Source organism: Mustela nivalis (assembly GCF_964662115.1).
Source record: "Mustela nivalis genome assembly, chromosome: 13".
In the NCBI taxonomy this organism is placed as follows: domain Eukaryota; kingdom Metazoa; phylum Chordata; class Mammalia; order Carnivora; family Mustelidae; genus Mustela; species Mustela nivalis.
The window spans coordinates 10,462,333-10,479,151 of record NC_139032.1 but is presented as its reverse complement, the minus strand read 5'-3'; the positions used below and the strand labels follow the sequence as shown (position 1 = coordinate 10,479,151).

Here is a 16,819-nt window from a genome sequence, read left to right as displayed (position 1 = left end):
CTGCACCACCCAGGCACCCCAGGAAGCACCTTTTTTTTTTTTTTTTTTTTTAAATCAAGCCCTGTCACCCAGAGTCCAAGGAACCTCATCTCTAAAACGACGCTAACAAGATCTCCAGGAGAGCAGCTGGAAGCTTTTGAAGTGGGTGCTTTTAAAGCCGCTGGCAAAGAGTGACCACGGGGTTATCCCTGTTCCTAGTTCTTGCTGCGTGACCGTGCACGGGGGAGGAGGGCAGACCCCTTTCAGGTGAGCAAGAGCTGGCCATGCCTCAGGCCCAACTCCGACGACCAGAGGGCTACCCACAGATACAGCACGACACTCCTAGTGAGTCGAGAACCAAGACGCATCTTTTGCGCAATCACGAATCTGAGACGCGGGCAAACAAAGGTGTGGACCCAAAGCTCTTAGAAAGAGTGAGCGCAGACCCCGCACTCTCTTTAGGAATTCTGATTCTCTGGTTTACGGGCTTGGAGGTCCTGGCACACAACCTTCTTACGGATAGGAGTCGATGCTGTGGAAGGGCAGCGATAACACAGAACGCAGAAACGAGAGGCTGCAAATAGGGAAATTAGGAGGTGATTCAGGAGGAGCTGTCTAGAGACAACCGGATTCAGACCCGAACATCTGTTTCCAATTAAAGTCTCAAATTCTTCTATAAGCAGTGACATTATAGGGGAAGTAGTTCGTTGGTTACTTGTTGAACAGTCCTCTATTAGGTAATTTACACAGTAATATGCACGCAAAAAGAAACTGTCTGAACTCTGGTGGGGGTCACAACAACGGAGCATCAGTGCGCAGACGACTGGCATCAGGAAGCCATGACTCCCAGTCTTGTCACCTGCAATTCTGCAGTTCTCATCCTAGAACCTGGTGACCGACCTTCTGGGCAACGGTGCCACTAAAGAGCAAATAAAGAGGCAGGACGGGAACATTTTAATTAGCCTCGATCCACAAGGCCCACGTGGACGCCCATGTCTTCTGCACTTTCCCGCAGGCCCTTTCTTTTGTGCGAGCTGTTCCAATGCATCCATTCTCTTCCTTCGATTTCCTGCAGGGCCTCCCGAAGATCCCCACTGGAAAGGCCACAAAGTACAACCCTGCTGGGCCCCGCCAAGGCAAGTTAACAATGTAAACCGGCTCAGCGTGGTGGAGATCATTCTTCCTGCCATTTTCTTCCCCCCGATAGTGTGAAATATTCACCCCCCTGCTCTCCACTGGTGCCCGTGAGTCTGGAAGGACATCATGTAAATCATGCCGAATTCTGGAACACTGGGGCACCTGGGGGAGCAGGAAATCAAACCAAGGGCTTGTTGTCCAAGCAGAGATGCGGGGGAAAAAACGTGCTCTGGAGGCCCTTGACCTTCTCTTGGGAGGCATTTATTTTGGAACAAGTAAGCAAGGAAGTGTGTCCCCGTGCAGGGCACACACCAGCACTCGGGTGTGCGCTCTCACGATCCACATGATGCATGTTCCAACATGAAACGTGCAATTGGCATGCCCGTGTGAACCTTCATGGGACTGAGAACAAAACAGAATAATTCAGGCTCAAATCCAGATGCAAGAGCACAAAGCAAAGCATGTCATGGGGATTCAAGAGTCGACCTTTCTGGAGAGTTACCATTATTGTAGAACGCTACCATCTCTTCCCCCTTTTAGGTCAGTAGATCTTCACAGATACGGGTTTGATGAGCCCGTCTGATAGATGCCAGGATGGACTCTGTGCTCAGGATGATACTTTATTTTTTTTCCTTCACACAGTTTTTTTCATGGTGGTCTTATTTGATTCTCCTTTACTTCATCTGGACTTAACTCTTCCAAAGAATGCTTTGTTGGAGGTGCTGACTCCTCTGGCCAGATGTTTCAGAACGGACACCTCACAGTCTGGTGGCTGAGGGAGCGTGAGGGTGAGATCACATTGAAGGAGAGGTCTGAGACTCCGTGGCCCGGGGGGCCAGCGGGTCAATGGACAAGCATGCGGGGAGAGGGCTGGGGGATGCTTTTTCGGGTCCAGACTGTGTGCCCACCAGAGTGGGTAACCTTGGGGACCTCTCCGAGCCCAGCTTTAGCCCGTTCATCTACAATGAATGGTTGTGCTAAGAAGTCTGAGGTTATACCTAATTCTGGGAAGCGTATCACGCCAGGTTCAAAGCCCTTTCTTCATCTACCACACTTTGAATCACAGGCTGGGGTTTTTCAGTTGAAGGGTTTGGAGGTGAACTTCTAGTTCTGGGCTGGGGTGTCCCCAGTGGGAGTCTCAGTGCCCACAGGTAGGCGGCCGTAACCATTGGGGTCCAGGCAGCCATGTTCAGCTACAAGACCTTTGTCTGGTTTTTTGCAGATCCCAGAGATGGGTCTGGTTACAGAGAGGTACAAAAACGGAATCAGACAAAAGCACTCTGACCTGCCTGTTCCTGCCTTTTTCTCCCCCACCCTCCAAGTCTTCATTATAGAAAACTTCAAACCTACATAAAAGTAAGAGACCTGCGTAATTAACATCTCTCTACCATCCCTCCAGCTTCCACAATGATCAACTCCCGGCCAGTCTTGTCTCCGCTACAAGCCAATCACCCCTCTGCCTGCTTCCCTCAGATTCTTTCCAAGCAAACCCCAGACGTCACATGATCGACCCACAGAAACTTCAGCGCGTGTCTCAAAAAGCCAAATGCTCCTCTTTGAAAACAGAACCAGAATACCATCATCCCACCGAATACCCAATTCCTCAACATCATCGAGTATGTAGTCTCTCTTTAAATTTCACCAGCTTCCTATAATTAAAAAAACAAACAAACAAACAAACTGTTTATTTGCATGATCTGGCCCCGTCTTTCCAACTTCCTGATCCAAACCTTCCTCTCCCCGCCATCTTGGTCCACCCAAAGTGCTTCTAAACACATAAGCATTTGGGTCTCTGGTCCCACCTCCCCTCCTCTGATTATGCTTCCCTTCTTTTCCACCTACTCAAATCCCTTCTAAATTTCTACATCACAGTTAAACCACTTCACACCCAGAAGAAGCCCTCCTCATCCTTGGTACAACAGACAGAGGCTCCCTGCCCCCTCCTCCGACAACCTTGGGTACTGACTGTCTAGTTACTGCCCGGTAAAGTTTGTGATTCTCCCACATAAGCAAATCATCATTTCAGCTGGATTTTAAGTTCTCTGAGTATCATGACTTATCATTTTTGAATCTCCCCGTAATTCGTAGCCAAGCATTTTTATCACAGTAAGTGCTCAAAGTACTGACTGATTAAATCACCTTTTGCCAGCTACGTGAAGAAAGACTTCGGCTCTGAGAAGCCATCGTGCTCTGTGCTCCTCTGCGCAGTCTCTAACCTCATGACGTAAGTAACTCTGCCAGTCTAAAGGCTCACTGGGAAGCTGTGAAGCCCTGTGCGTCATTGATCAGGAAAAGGCCTTCCTCCAAGAAAGTGATTTTGTGAGACAGATGAGTACAAGAGTGGGCTTCCCAGCCTGCAGCTCAGTGACCGCAGGAGGGGCCAGGGAGGAGGGCAGATGGACAGACGGTCATCACACTGACTGGATCTGTGCTCTGAAGCACAAGTGTATGGCATCTCCTTGGCTAGCGGAAGCTCAAGGAAATTCAGAAGGAGCACCCACTGACTTCCAATGCGTGGCAAGAGATCAGAGCACAATCTTGTTTTCAGTAAGACGGTATCAAGACCCCACTGAGCTTCCCAAACGTGTTTCCTGAATGACAGTGACGCTCAATAATTATAGAATGGTCAGGAACCGAAGACATCTTTTCTAGAACATATCTACACACACCCACGCCACTTCCCACCCCTCAGATGTGTGGCTTTGTGTCCCGGAGTAGCTGGTGAGGGCAGGTTGGAGGTGCTGGGTGGGGACAGCAGATACCTCAGTGAGTGGGGCATGGCAAGATGGAAAGCTGCTTACTTGGAGGAACACACTTAAGAGCAGGAGGATGGCCAGGGACTTTCTACTCCCCACTGCTCTGAAGCCTTTTTACTGTGCCTCAAGGAGCAAGTATCATCTCATGGGGCGGAAGTCACAGGAGTTTCTTAGAGCCCAACTAAAGAAGGGGGTCATACCAGAGTGGGGGGGGGGTTGGGGGATGGGAGAAATAGGTGATGGCGTCAAGGAGTGCACCTGTTGTGATGAACACTGGTGATTCACTATGTTGCACACCCGCAACTCATTCAACACTGCATGTTAACTAACTGGAGTTAAAAAAAACTTGGAAAAAAAAAAAAAGGAGAGGGTCGCAGATGCACAGGTTTTCATCAGCACAGAACAGAATCAGTTGTGAATTTTATCACGTACATCTTACCCAAATTATAAAATGCAGTTTAAATACTCTTTGTTCCAAGGGATAAATGCTGCCATACTTTCCCAGCAAAGCTTTATTCCAGGATCTGGCTCAAGTCTTATTAAGATCATTCAGAATGGGGTGAACGATAAATATTTGATGGCACTCTTCCTACAGCTTCTTGAAAACCAATTTTGAAGAGCCCCAGGGTGTTAACAGTGATCAAATTACGAAATAAACCATTTTTCCCCTTGAAACAAAAAGGAAGTTCCTGGCTCCTTGAACAGGAATAAAGGTAGCAATCTGAGATCACATCAGACCACCTCCCAAAAAGGCTGCCGTGTTCCGTACCTGCTGCGTGCCAGAAATATGATGCAGAGAAAAGACAAGCCTAGGGGCAGAATATGTCCTGTACCAGAGAAAGACACATTTAAAAAGAGTTTGCATCAAGAGATGTTGAGAACAAAACTACTTAGCATCTCTGAAATGGCATTCAAGTTGTAGGTCAAGGTGAAAATGGCTGTGGGCCAAGGCAGGTTTGAGACAACTTGTGTAAATATGGCAATTAAAACAGGAAGGCTTTCAAATAGAATCCAATCAGCAAAATTCACAGGCATATTTAGAGCTCATTATAATATATCTGGTAGAATAATCATCTGAAGTAGCAACCAATCCCACAATTATTTCAATATCTAGGACTAAAGCAGATTTTGTAGCTATCAGTGAAGGCGGCAGAGGCCAATCACACTTCCTGAAGCTAAATTTATCGTCGTTTTGAAACCTGGACCTTTGACTACGCTCCCGAGCTTTATTAAAACAAGAGACACAAGCCCCTTGTCACTGTTGCTACGAGACAAATGTTTATATCACACATTCCTGGAGAGGAAGGAAAATAACAGGTTCTTACCAAGTAATCATCAGGCTTGATACCAAAAAGTTCTCTGAAATATCGGAACGCTAGTGGAGCATATGTCTTAAACCTGAAGTCTGGGTAATGATGAGCTGGGGTCAGATTGCTCCCTTCACTGTAGTTAAAGAAAAAGAAAAAAAAAAAAAGCAAGAGAGAGAGAGAAAGAGCATTAGCAAAGGCAATTTTGACTTCAAATACTAGCTCGATTGGTCCTGGGCCAATTTCCCTGCCAAAAAAACATGCCCCGATTGTGGACCCCTCTGAGCTCATGTCACAGAGGGCAACAGCCATCAGGTAAAATCAGATGCTAATTCAGCAGGGACCATGCCAAGCAGGTGACCCCTACCAATCACAGTGTGTCCTTAGCTTTTTTTTTGGGGGGGGCCATGAATATTGGATACACAGTTTAGGAATAAGGGAAATACTTTAAAAAATATGTCACTGACAAAAACGTCACACTGGAAAGAGATGAATCCTGAATCTGAGCTCTTTCTTACATCCATATTTATAGGAAAAGAGACCTTAAATATTTTAGAGATTTTTAAAACCATATTTCCATTCCCAGATACATCATTATCTCCCCCCGCCTTCTGAGTTCACCTCCGAAAATTCCTGTGCAATATTTATGATATATAAAAGGTATGAAGAAATAAACCAGTGAATTCTCATGAAGCCAAAATGCTGCTTACAAAATAAAATATCTATATAGTTGAATTGCCTCCTGTATTTTTTATTGATTGTAAAACACTCTTTCTCCTTGGAGGGATCTACTAGCCTGAATGTTGAGGTTTATCATTCATTTTATTCTTTTGACTACAACTGTAATACATTTCTTGTGACATCCGACAAGCCGCCTCATCTACCCGTACTAAAAGTTTTCATTGTGAAAAGTAAAAACCAGGCAGTGAGGAACACAGTTTTATAGAGGGGTTCAAGATCTCTTTTCTAAGTGGGGCATCAAGGCTCTAGGCTGCTTTGTCCTGGTCTGATTTTTGTGGATACAAATAACACCGTGCAAATGAAAAGGCTTTCAGCATGCAACAAACACTTAGAATCCACTTCAGGGCAGTCAAATTTTTTATCAGTACCTGGCACATCATTGATAAGTATTTTCTGACTGAAAGTATGAGTTTTCAAGATAATGCTACAACAGTAAACCTCATTCTTACGTTCAAAAGTCAAGAGGTAGGGTAAACAATCACTGGTCTCCACAGACAATGGAATATGACAGCCTCAAAAAGAACGGTATTGGGGCGCCTGGGTGGCTCCCTGGGTTAAAGCCTCTGTCTTCCACTCAGGTCATGATCTCAGGGTCCTGGGATTGAGCCCCGCATCGGGCTCTCTGCTCAACAGGGAGCCTGCTTCCTCCTCTCTCTCTGCCTGCCTACCTGTGATCTCTGTCAAATAAATGAATAAAATTAAAAAAAAAAAAAAAAAAGAACGGTATTTTGCCATTTGCAACACGAACAGACCTAGAGAAAGTAATGCTAAGTGATGGAAGTCCAAGACACGTATTGTATGATTTCACTTATATGTGGAATTTAAGAAACAAAATAAAGACAGACAAACTAAGCGACAGGCTCTTTACTATAGAGAACACACAGATGTACCAGGGAAGAGGTGGCAGGGGAGATGGGGACAGCGGTGATGGGGACAAAAAGTACCCTTGGCACCATGAGCACTGAGTGATGTACAGAATTACTGAATCGCTATATGGCACACTTGAAACCAAAATAACACTGTATGTTGATTACACCAGAAATTAAAATGAATTAATTTTTTAAAAATCACCATAATAAAAAAATCATGCTTAAGAACTATTTAGGAGATTATCTGTTTGACGTAGCCACTGAAGTCAGATCGTCCTCCTGCAGGGTCACGGACGCCTGCTTCCTCTGGGGACTCCAAGAGCCAACAGTTGGCTTGTGTTGTCAGGGACCAACCGCAGACAATGTGTCTTATTTTCAGAGGTAAGGCTTGCCCTTTAGGGCACAGGACCCAGGACTGCCTAGGACAGGAGCAGCCCCTCTGTGCCAGCTCGGTGTGTGGAATGGCCCCAGTTCACCGCCTCACCTGAACAGTCCCCACTGCCCTAGGCCAGTTCAGTGAACACTCACAATTCATGTGTGTTCCCCGGGCATTACATGTGAACATTTCCTCATTCTTGAGATTTATAAGGGGACACATAAGTCAGGTCCTCTGGGATTGTCAAGAGGAATAGTTCTGGAACTCACATGACATCAAGTCATTTGAATGTGCGGGCTATGCAGAAATAAGGGGTAAAATCAGAGCCTCAGAGTGGCCTCTGACATCCTTCCCTACCCATGCAAGCTAGCAAAGGCAAGCATGATGCCTTGGGTCCTGAAGGGGTGGGGGGTGGTTTCGGTGGGCCAAGAGCGTTGCCAACTTATTTCTTCCACTCTCTTCTCCCCTTTCTACCTCACTCAGCCACAGTCTAGTTCCATTAGAGCTCATTGCATTACCGTCAACATCCAGAGAATAAAACCCCAGTAGTCTTACTTCTTTGGAGTTTTTCTTTCTCTTTTTATTTAAGAAAAGAGATTTTTAAAAACATTTGTTAATTTGAGAGAGAGAGAGAGAGAGAGCATGGCGGGGGAGGGAGAGGCAGAGGGAGAGAGAGAATCTCAAGCAGACTCCCCACTAAGTGCAGAGCCTGACATGGGGCTCAATCGCCTGACCCTGGGGTCATGACCAGAGTCAAAACCAAGAGTCAGACACTTAACCAAATGCACCACCCATGTGCCCCTGGAGTTTTTCTTTTTCTTTCCTTTTTTTTTTTTTTTTTAAGATTTTATTTATTTCTCTGAGGGAGAGAGAGCGTGAGAGAGAGAGAGAGAGAGAGAGAGAACATGATGGGGGAGGGGCAGAGGGAGAAGCAGACTCCTCGCTGGGCAGGGAGCCCGATGCAGGACTCCCTCCTGGGACTCCAGGATCATGACCTGAGCAGAAGGCAGAGGCTTAACTGACTAAACCACCCAGATGACCCTGGAGTTTTTCTTTAAACGGCTTATTCTTATGCAGTTGGAGACCCAAGATTCTATCCCTGAGGAGAGAATATTTATTATTACTTTTATTTGTGGTTATTCTGAGCTTCTTGGGCTGCTCACCTCTCCCTAAAACCACCATCCACTGCAAGTTTCCCCTGGATTCGCAATCTCCCTGACGACTGAGGTTCATGCAGTTGCGCTTTAAAAAGGATAGTGTGGGTTCACCCTGGAGAGCAGACGGCACGTGCCCCACCCCCCACATACACCCAGAGCACCTCTGGGATGAGAAAGGGAACATTTACTTCTGTAGGTATCCACCCCAACAGCTGGTGGAAAAATCTTCCAAATCAGTAAAAATGAAAAAAAAAAAATCTAGCTTGTTTTGGGCCACCAAGGGATACAGAGATTGGGTCAACAGTGACAGTCAACTGTGAGGCAGCTTGCCTGTAGGGGACAGCTAACAACTTATATTTGCATACACAGAGAACACGGAAAGGCGGAGGACATTATACTCAACACGGGCATCACACACATAATAACTTCTTCATGGCATCATTAACATATATTAACTAATAATTATTTGCTGACATTACACCATCTTGAACCGCTGTTTGCACGGATGGAGGGGAACATTCCTGAGCAGTAGGTCCTAAGATAGTACCACTCTTCGTTTGCTTCTTTCCTAGTAGTTTTCATCTTATGAGTTTCACTTCCCTTTGATTAATAGAAGACCAGTTTGCATTCTCTTAAATTAGACTGAATAGCCAGGTAGTGGTGGTGATGCTCTCTAATCCAGGGAAGTCTGGGTCTAACTCCTGTCTCTGCCACGTACAAGCTGTGCTCCCTGAACACCACACGGAGCCTCCGGAAAGGCAATGCCAGCGTGATCAGGAACGTGAGCGGCTGTGCGCCCTGCATGTGGGGACCTTGAACACGTCTGGAGGATCGAGGCTGTGTGATGACGGCAAACAACCCAGACCTGAACGCTTCACACGAAGAATGAGTTGACAGGGGAGTTTAAAAAAAAAAAAAAAGGCAATCAAAGAAATGACAAAATGGGACATATCCACAACTAGTCCCGCAGACAAAGGGCTGATCTCCCAATATAATGAGCTCCTATAAACAGCAAAGTCAAAGACCAGAAAGTTAATTAAAAAAAAAAAAGCCAAAGACATGACTACGTACTTCACAGAAATGGAGGTATAAATAAGCAAAACATATACAAAGATGTTCAAACTTTATAACAAAATAATAAAATAATATATATTTGTACATTTACAATAATAAAATATATGCAATATATTTATAATATATAAATATCTATATATTAATATAAATATACAATGTATATGTTTTATATGTAATTTACAATATTATAATAAATTTATATAATATATAAATTTATATAATATATAAATAATATATAATATATAAAATTATAATAAATATATAAATTATAATATATAAAATATGTAAATAATATATAAATATATATTTATTATATATTATACTATATATCATATTTAACATAATATAAATATATTTATATATATTATATTATATAATATATAAATTCATAATAAAATAATTTTATTTCTATAAATATGTATGATTGATGTGTATATATTAAATTTATAATCAAATACTTATATATTTATAATAAAATAAATGAAAATTAAGTGTCACTAAGGCTATAATACATAGGAGAGGGGCAAAATCCAAAATTTTGATAAAGTTAAAAAAAACTGGCACCCTGAAACATTATGGGTGGAGAGTAAGCTGCTATTTTTTTTTTTAATGGGGGCCATTTTCACAACTTCTATCAAAATCGCGAACATATAGAACTGTATGGCCCAGCAAATGCACGCCTGTAATTTTTCCCACATGCACACCAGCGTAGGTAGAAAACCACACACGTCCATGGTTATTCATTCCAGCCTGGTTCGTAAGGACAGACGGTTGGAAGCCAACTAGCTTCGTCTCTCTCTGAAGACGTAGGTCAGATTGATCCGTTCAGCCACACCCTGGACTACTACGCAGCTATTTAGTTTGAGATTTATTACACAGTGACAGGGAAGAGCTTTAGGATAAATTCAGTGAAAGCAGCAGCAGGCCGAATACTGTGTGTGGCATCCACCATTTATATACAAAAAGAAAAAAAGATGTGGGCGATGCACGGATGTGCCTAAAAAGTCCTTCAGGGACTAGCAGACCCCTAGCCACAGCGATCGCCGGAGTGGGACACTGGGTTAAAAGGCCCGAGGATGAAATGAAAGGGACTTTTCACAGTGCTCCTTTGAAAAGCAGCGTGAGGATAAACCCTTCCCTAAAACAAAGAATCAGGATTCCTAAAGAGAGCGTGGGGTCTGCCTTCCCTTGAAGAGCTGAGGGTCGACACGTGGGAAACCCAGCGGCATGAACACGAGTCCAGTGGTCAGGGACGAGTCCCACCTCCTGCTGGCTGACCTCGCCAGAGCCGGGGGTGGGGGGTGTCCATATAGAGACCGTGCCCAGCATCTACACTCACTCAGCAAAAATGACCTCTTCACAGTTTAAAATTTATATTATGTTCCTTCAGGGCATTTCGGGGGAAAAAAAAAGTTTTCCCGCCTTGACATAAAATCGAGGTTGTGGAAATTCCAGCTGTGAGGTTTTGAGCTGTGGTTCTAGATGTTCGGATCCCATGAGCTGATCAAATCTCAGCAATAAAAATTTGGAGGCTGATGTGGGATTTCGGACTTTACTCCAAATCAAAGTACTAAAGTTGTCAAATTAAAAAAGAAAGGGTACGTTAACTCCATGGAAGGAAGGGAAAACTGTGGATAAAGAGCGTACTTTAGGGCGCCTGGTGGCTTAGTGGGTTGAGCCTCTGCCTTTGGCTCAGGTCACGATCTCAGGGTCCTGGGATCAAGCCCCGCATCAGGCTCTCTGCTCAGCAGAAAGCCTGCTTCCCCTTCTCTGCCTGCCTCTCTGCCTACTTGTGATCTCTCTCTCTCTCTCTCTCTCTGTGTCAAATAAATAAATAAAAATCTTAAAAAAAAAAAAAAAAGAGCGTACTTTATCTTGTCCTTTTCTCCTTCGTTTCAACCAAAAAAGCAGCTTGATCATGGACCAGTCTCGGGCCCAGAAGGGGTGAAACCTCTTCTGAGGACAGTTCCACAATTAAGGCCAAAGCCACTGCTCCTCTTAAATTTAAAACTATGTGTTTCTTAATGATGATGGATGCTTAGAATTACACACTGCTGAAGCTTGCAGGAAGCGTTAGGCATCACCTGGCATTTTCCTCTTAGCAGATAAAAAAGTCCAAGTCCAGGGAGGGGAGGTAATGGCCTAAGCTGGTCAGGAACAAACCAGATCAGGAGATCAGATTCACACCACACAGTGGAAAAGTCCGAAGTGAACAGGTATGCCTCAACTTGAACTTCACGTTCCTAGGCTCGTCTCCCTTTCCAGGATTCGGTTATACGTACCGGGGAACCCCTGGCCGCATACCACAGCTCTTCTCCAGGAGGACTTCCCCCTGCAGGGTCAGGTGGGCAGAGCTGTACTTACAGAAGCTGGATCGGCCACGAGAACGTTCTCATTCTCATTTGTGTGCACTGTGAACACCTTCGCTTTGTGGTTTCACAGCCTGATCACCCAGTGCTACTTTTGGGGGCACCAGGAGGAGAGATCTGGTGTGAAGCAGGAGGGAGAGATTATTTCAGTACCTCTAGGGCACCTAAGGGGTCCAGTCTGGAAGCTGAGAGCCAGAGCTTTGATATTTTTCCGCATTTTCTATTTGGTGAATTCATGACCGCAAACTAGAACTGTCAGTAGTGGGTTTGGGGCCCGTTGGCCAAAGGACCGGGGTCCACAACTCCTGGGTGACAGATATGGTCATGGGATTATTGATGGGGAGAGGTCCCGTGGTCTGCCCTCTGTAAGCTGGAGACGCCAGACAGCTGGTCATGTAGTTCCAGCTCAGACTTGGAAGGTCTGAGAACCAGGGCAGCCGTGGTGTAAGCCCTGGTCCGAGCCGGAAGGCCCCAGAGCCAGGAGAGCTGAAGTCTGAGGGCAGGAGAAGAGGCCTGCCCCACCCAGGAGGGGAGCGAACTTGCCCTTCCTCTACCTTTGGGTTCCACACAGGCCCTCAACAGACTGGTGAGGTGATCATGGGCCCTGTCCTGATCCAAACACAAATTTCCTCTGGAGAAGTCATCACACACACCCTCAGAAATCATGTTTTTCCCAGCCACGAGGCGTCCCCTCGCCCAGCCAAGCCGAAGCATGAAACCCGTCGTCTCAGCGAGCGTGAGCGCCAGCAGCGGGCCGAGGGACGGGCGCGGATGGAACTGGAGAGACGAGCGGGGCTGGCGCAGCAGTCCGCTTGGACACGGGCCTCCAGGGTCCAGGAACCGGTAAATGCTGCCACCGACTCTTCCAACCGGACCTTTGTGAGTCAGGGACCGGAGAAGCCGACTTTGGTGTCGTTCATTTCCTCTGCCGATTCAGCCAAGGGGGAGTCCCTTAGGACTCTGGATATAACCGGTGAAACAGCAATCGGTCCCCTCTCTCATGAACTGGACAGTGCTCTTCAGTGCGAGAACAAAGCAAAACAAAGCCAAGGCCAGAGTCCTTGCTGGTGTCCCCCTCCGGCGAGCACTTCCCGCAGAGAGAGGCCTGTGCTGCCTCGTGCGAGGCCACACGGTCTTTTGCGGCCAGCCAGCTGACGACAGCCCAGTCCTTAAAAATCAGTAGCTGAACCATGAGAGACGATGGACTCTGCAAAACAATCGGAGGGTTTCGAAGGGGTGGGGGGTGGGAGGTTGGGGGAACCAGGTGGTGGGTATTGGAGAGGGCACGGATTGCATGGAGCACTGGTGTGGTGCAAAAACAATGAATACTGCTAAGATGAAAATAAATAAAACAAAAACAAAAACAAAAACAGTAGCTGAGAGCAGCTTCAAGTTCAAAGCCAAATAATGCATGGGGGGGGGGCTCTCATTTCCAGGAACACGTGATATCACTGGCTATTTAAATGCTAAAGCTCCCGACCAGTGGGTCCCGTCCAAGGAAACTGTGTTTGCAAAACGATTTCAATGAAGTTAAAATGTTACGTAATATTCAGTACCTGCAAGAAACCTTTTATTTTGAACAAAAGGAGGGGTATTTACCTCCTGTTAAAAGGATTCCTGTTAAAAGGAAATCCTTTTTCTCCCTATCCCCACTACATAAATGCTGAACAAATATTTAAAGAGTTTGACCCGAAGGGACATCACACTATTTGGCTTATCCAGGAAAGGCCACGTTCCCTCTTTAAAGCGGGGAGGACTCCTCTGGGGGTCTGGTGTGTCGTCCACGTGTCCGTAGGATGTGGTACAGAATGCGTGTCCCAGCTGGGGTTGCAGTCTTTTTAGAGGCCCTGGTGCAACCATTCAGACCTCTAGGTTATGGTGAGAAAGGGGTCACAGACAATATGTAAATGAGTGGACAGGGCTGGGTTCCGATTAAACTTTATTAGCAAAAAGGGGCAGGGAGGCAGGTTTGTCCGGTGGGCTGTAGTACGCTGACCCATGGGGTAACGGATGGGTTCTTGGATGAGTTTATGTCAACATTACTTGAATCGCAGGGACACTTGGCTCATCTACCAAAACTGTACCATCCAGCCCTGAAATCCGATGACGTTCCTACGAACTGCGGACCAATATGTTTGTTTGCCGTCTAGAAAACTGTTTCACCCTCACAGTAGCCCTGGCTAACTCTCCAACCAGTGAGCCTATCATACCTCCGGCCATTCACATAAATCCCCAAGAGTCAGACATCAAACCTACGGGCCCTCTGCGCTCTGTGACGGTCCCGACAGCAAACTGAACTCCATTTTGTAAGCGAAGAGATTAGGATGCGGGACACATGCTTTAGGGAGATGATTATTCTCGAATATGGAAAGGTATATAACCTTCTACTGCCTGCTTCCAAGCCACATTTTCCCTCACAGGGAAGGCTGTGGTGGGGCCTCCGGGAGGGTCAGAGGGAAGGACTCATGCTCCTTGTCAAGGGGCTGGAGAGACAGCTTTAGGCTGGTAATTCTGAGGTAAAAGCTGGATCCTTTTTCGGATTCAAAACAGCAGAAATCCTGCAACTGTGCTTTATTTACTGCCACAGTGTGAGGAAAACCCCAAACTCAGGAGCCAGCCATCTCCGAATCCGGATCCTGCCTTCGCCATTCATCGGCTGCACAGCCTTGGGTCAAGGTATTTACGGTCGGAGGCCGTACCTACTTCCTACGTAAAACGTTTTTTTTTTTTTTTTTTTTTTTCCTTTTGGTAAATGTGAAAAAAAAAACCCAATAATTTAATACTATATGTTACATAAATATTATATCAAAACTATGGGTGGTTCATAGCTGGCCCTCATAAATTTTGCCTTTTTCCACCCCAGGTTCATGTTCACAAGGCAGAACATCACAGAACATCCTCTTGCTTCCTCATCTCATCTACACATGGAAATGGATCCACAACTTTGAGTTTCTGGAGTCTGGAGTCAAAAGATGAAGATCCGGTGACCACCCTCCTACTCATCTACTTTGATTCTGGAAGATCATGGAACCAGATCGTTGAAAGGGATTTTTTTTTTTAAGATTTTATTTATTTATTTGACAGGCAGAGATCACAAGTGGGCAGAGAGGCAGAGAGAGAGAGAGGAGGAAGCAGGCTCCCTGCAGAGCAGAGAGCCCCATGCAGGACTCGATCCCAGGACCCTGAGACCAAGATACGAGCTGAAGGCAGCGGCTTAACCCACTGAGCCACCCAGGCGCCCAAGGGATTTTATATCATCCCTCGAATCTCAAGTCCAGATCTTCTCCATCTACAAAGCGAAATCATCTGGAGGACAAATGCATAATGTCTAAAAATAACGCCAAGCCCCCCTTTAAAATAACTAAATAACTAACTAAATAAATATCACCGTTTGCTCTGTTGCTAAGGGAAACAGATCCTGCAGCTTCATGAGTAGTGAATTAGAACATCTCACGGCGCCCTAAGCAATTAGTTTCCTCTATGACCCAGATAGATTCCTTGCATTTCAGAGTCATCAGACACTTCAGAACACTCAGCTGCTCTTAACCGGGGACAGTCCTGCCCAGCACCCTCCCCCGCACCAACTCTTGTCTCCAGGCAGGTGGAGAGAACTATGGGCAGGCAGGGAGGGAACTTTTTCTGGCAACTTTATTGAGGCATCACAGAGATACGATAAAGTACAGTCTGTTAATTTTCACAGGCATCTATATCCATGAAGCCATAGCCAGGGTCAAGGGATTGGATTTGCTCATCACTTTGTGGGGCATTTTGATTGCGAGAGTAACAAGGAGCTATGGCTGGCACGGCCGGGGGGCGTGGGAAGGATCCTGAAATGATATACTTCAAATGTGACAGTGGGTTCTTCTAAAGAGGGTTAACCAGCTGTGTGACGTGGTTGCCAGGCAAGGTTTGGTGCTGCTATCCTGGCACAGAGAGTGAAGGTCAAAGACACAAATCCTGGGGGCGCCTGGATGGCCCTGTCAGTTAAGCACCTGCCTTCAGCTTGCATCATGATCTTGGGGTCCTGGGATCAAGCCCCATGTTGGGCTCCCTGCTCTGTGGGAAGTCTGCTTCTCTCTCTCCCTCAGCCCCTCCCCTGCTTGTGCTCTCCTTCAAATAAATAAATAAAATCTTTAAAAAAAAAAAAAAAGAAAGACATAAATTCTAGGTATGGACAATGTTAGCTTTCCTACTCCTGGAGAAAAAGGTGAAAAACAACCTCATCTGTCTTCATCAGAAAATGCAGTATGCTTATAATAAATCATCCACGAATAAAAGAATTCATGGCCCCGAGAAAGTGCCTTCCATGCCTCTGAGGACCTATGTATGTGTTCCTTATCGGAAAGTATCTCCTAGAGTGTCCTCTATCATTTAGTTACTAAATAGATATGATTTTGAAATTTTAGGTATTAGTTTAAAAATCATTTGGAGTTTTACTAGTTGCAAAAATCACGTAATAACTCCAAGAACGAAATCTGGGAGCTACTGGAAAGGTTATCACTGTAACACGGGAAGTACCATGTTAGCTCAGTGGTTCTCAGTTCTGCGCGTAGAACCTTCTGGAAGGATTTTCTCGGTCCCACCCCCAAAGTTCCTGATTCAGCTGATCTGGGGTGGAGCCCAATAATACGCATTTCTAACAAGTTCAGGTGAGCCTAAGCTGCAGGTCTGGGGATCACCTGCTCGAGCCATGTTTTCCCCGGGGCCCTTCCACAGTTGCCTCTGTGGATCGGACACCATGGGAAATGGAGCACTTTCCCTTCTTCCTCCACCCATCTGCAGCTGTAACTGCTCTCTGCACCCTGAGCTCACTGCCAGCCCCCCTCCCACAAAAGACCTCCGTTTCTCTTGTTCTTCTTAGCCAATGTAAAAAACCTCTGGTTGAAATGTCTGGGTAGAGGCCGGAACAGATCACAAGCACTTTTATAGCAATTATTAACCACAGATCATACCAAAAGATTCAGATAAACTCATGACATTCTGACTTTCTAGAGAAAAAATGTAGTTAATGCATACTTTCTGGGAATGCTAAACAGACTGTTATAAACAAACAC

The 16,819-nt window shown here is 45.7% G+C and overlaps 1 protein-coding gene across 7 annotated transcripts in view; it reads right to left on the bottom strand.

Moving 5' to 3' along the window:
• PIP5K1B (phosphatidylinositol-4-phosphate 5-kinase type 1 beta) overlaps window positions 1-16,819 on the bottom strand; it is a 293,599-nt gene that overhangs the window by 112,728 nt on the left and 164,052 nt on the right. For all 7 annotated transcript variants that reach the window (XM_082696658.1, XM_082696655.1, XM_082696656.1 and 4 more), the window contains one exon: window positions 5,198-5,315. In XM_082696658.1, coding sequence (XP_082552784.1) covers window positions 5,198-5,315 — 118 coding nt within the window. The remainder of the gene's footprint in view (window positions 1-5,197; window positions 5,316-16,819) is intronic.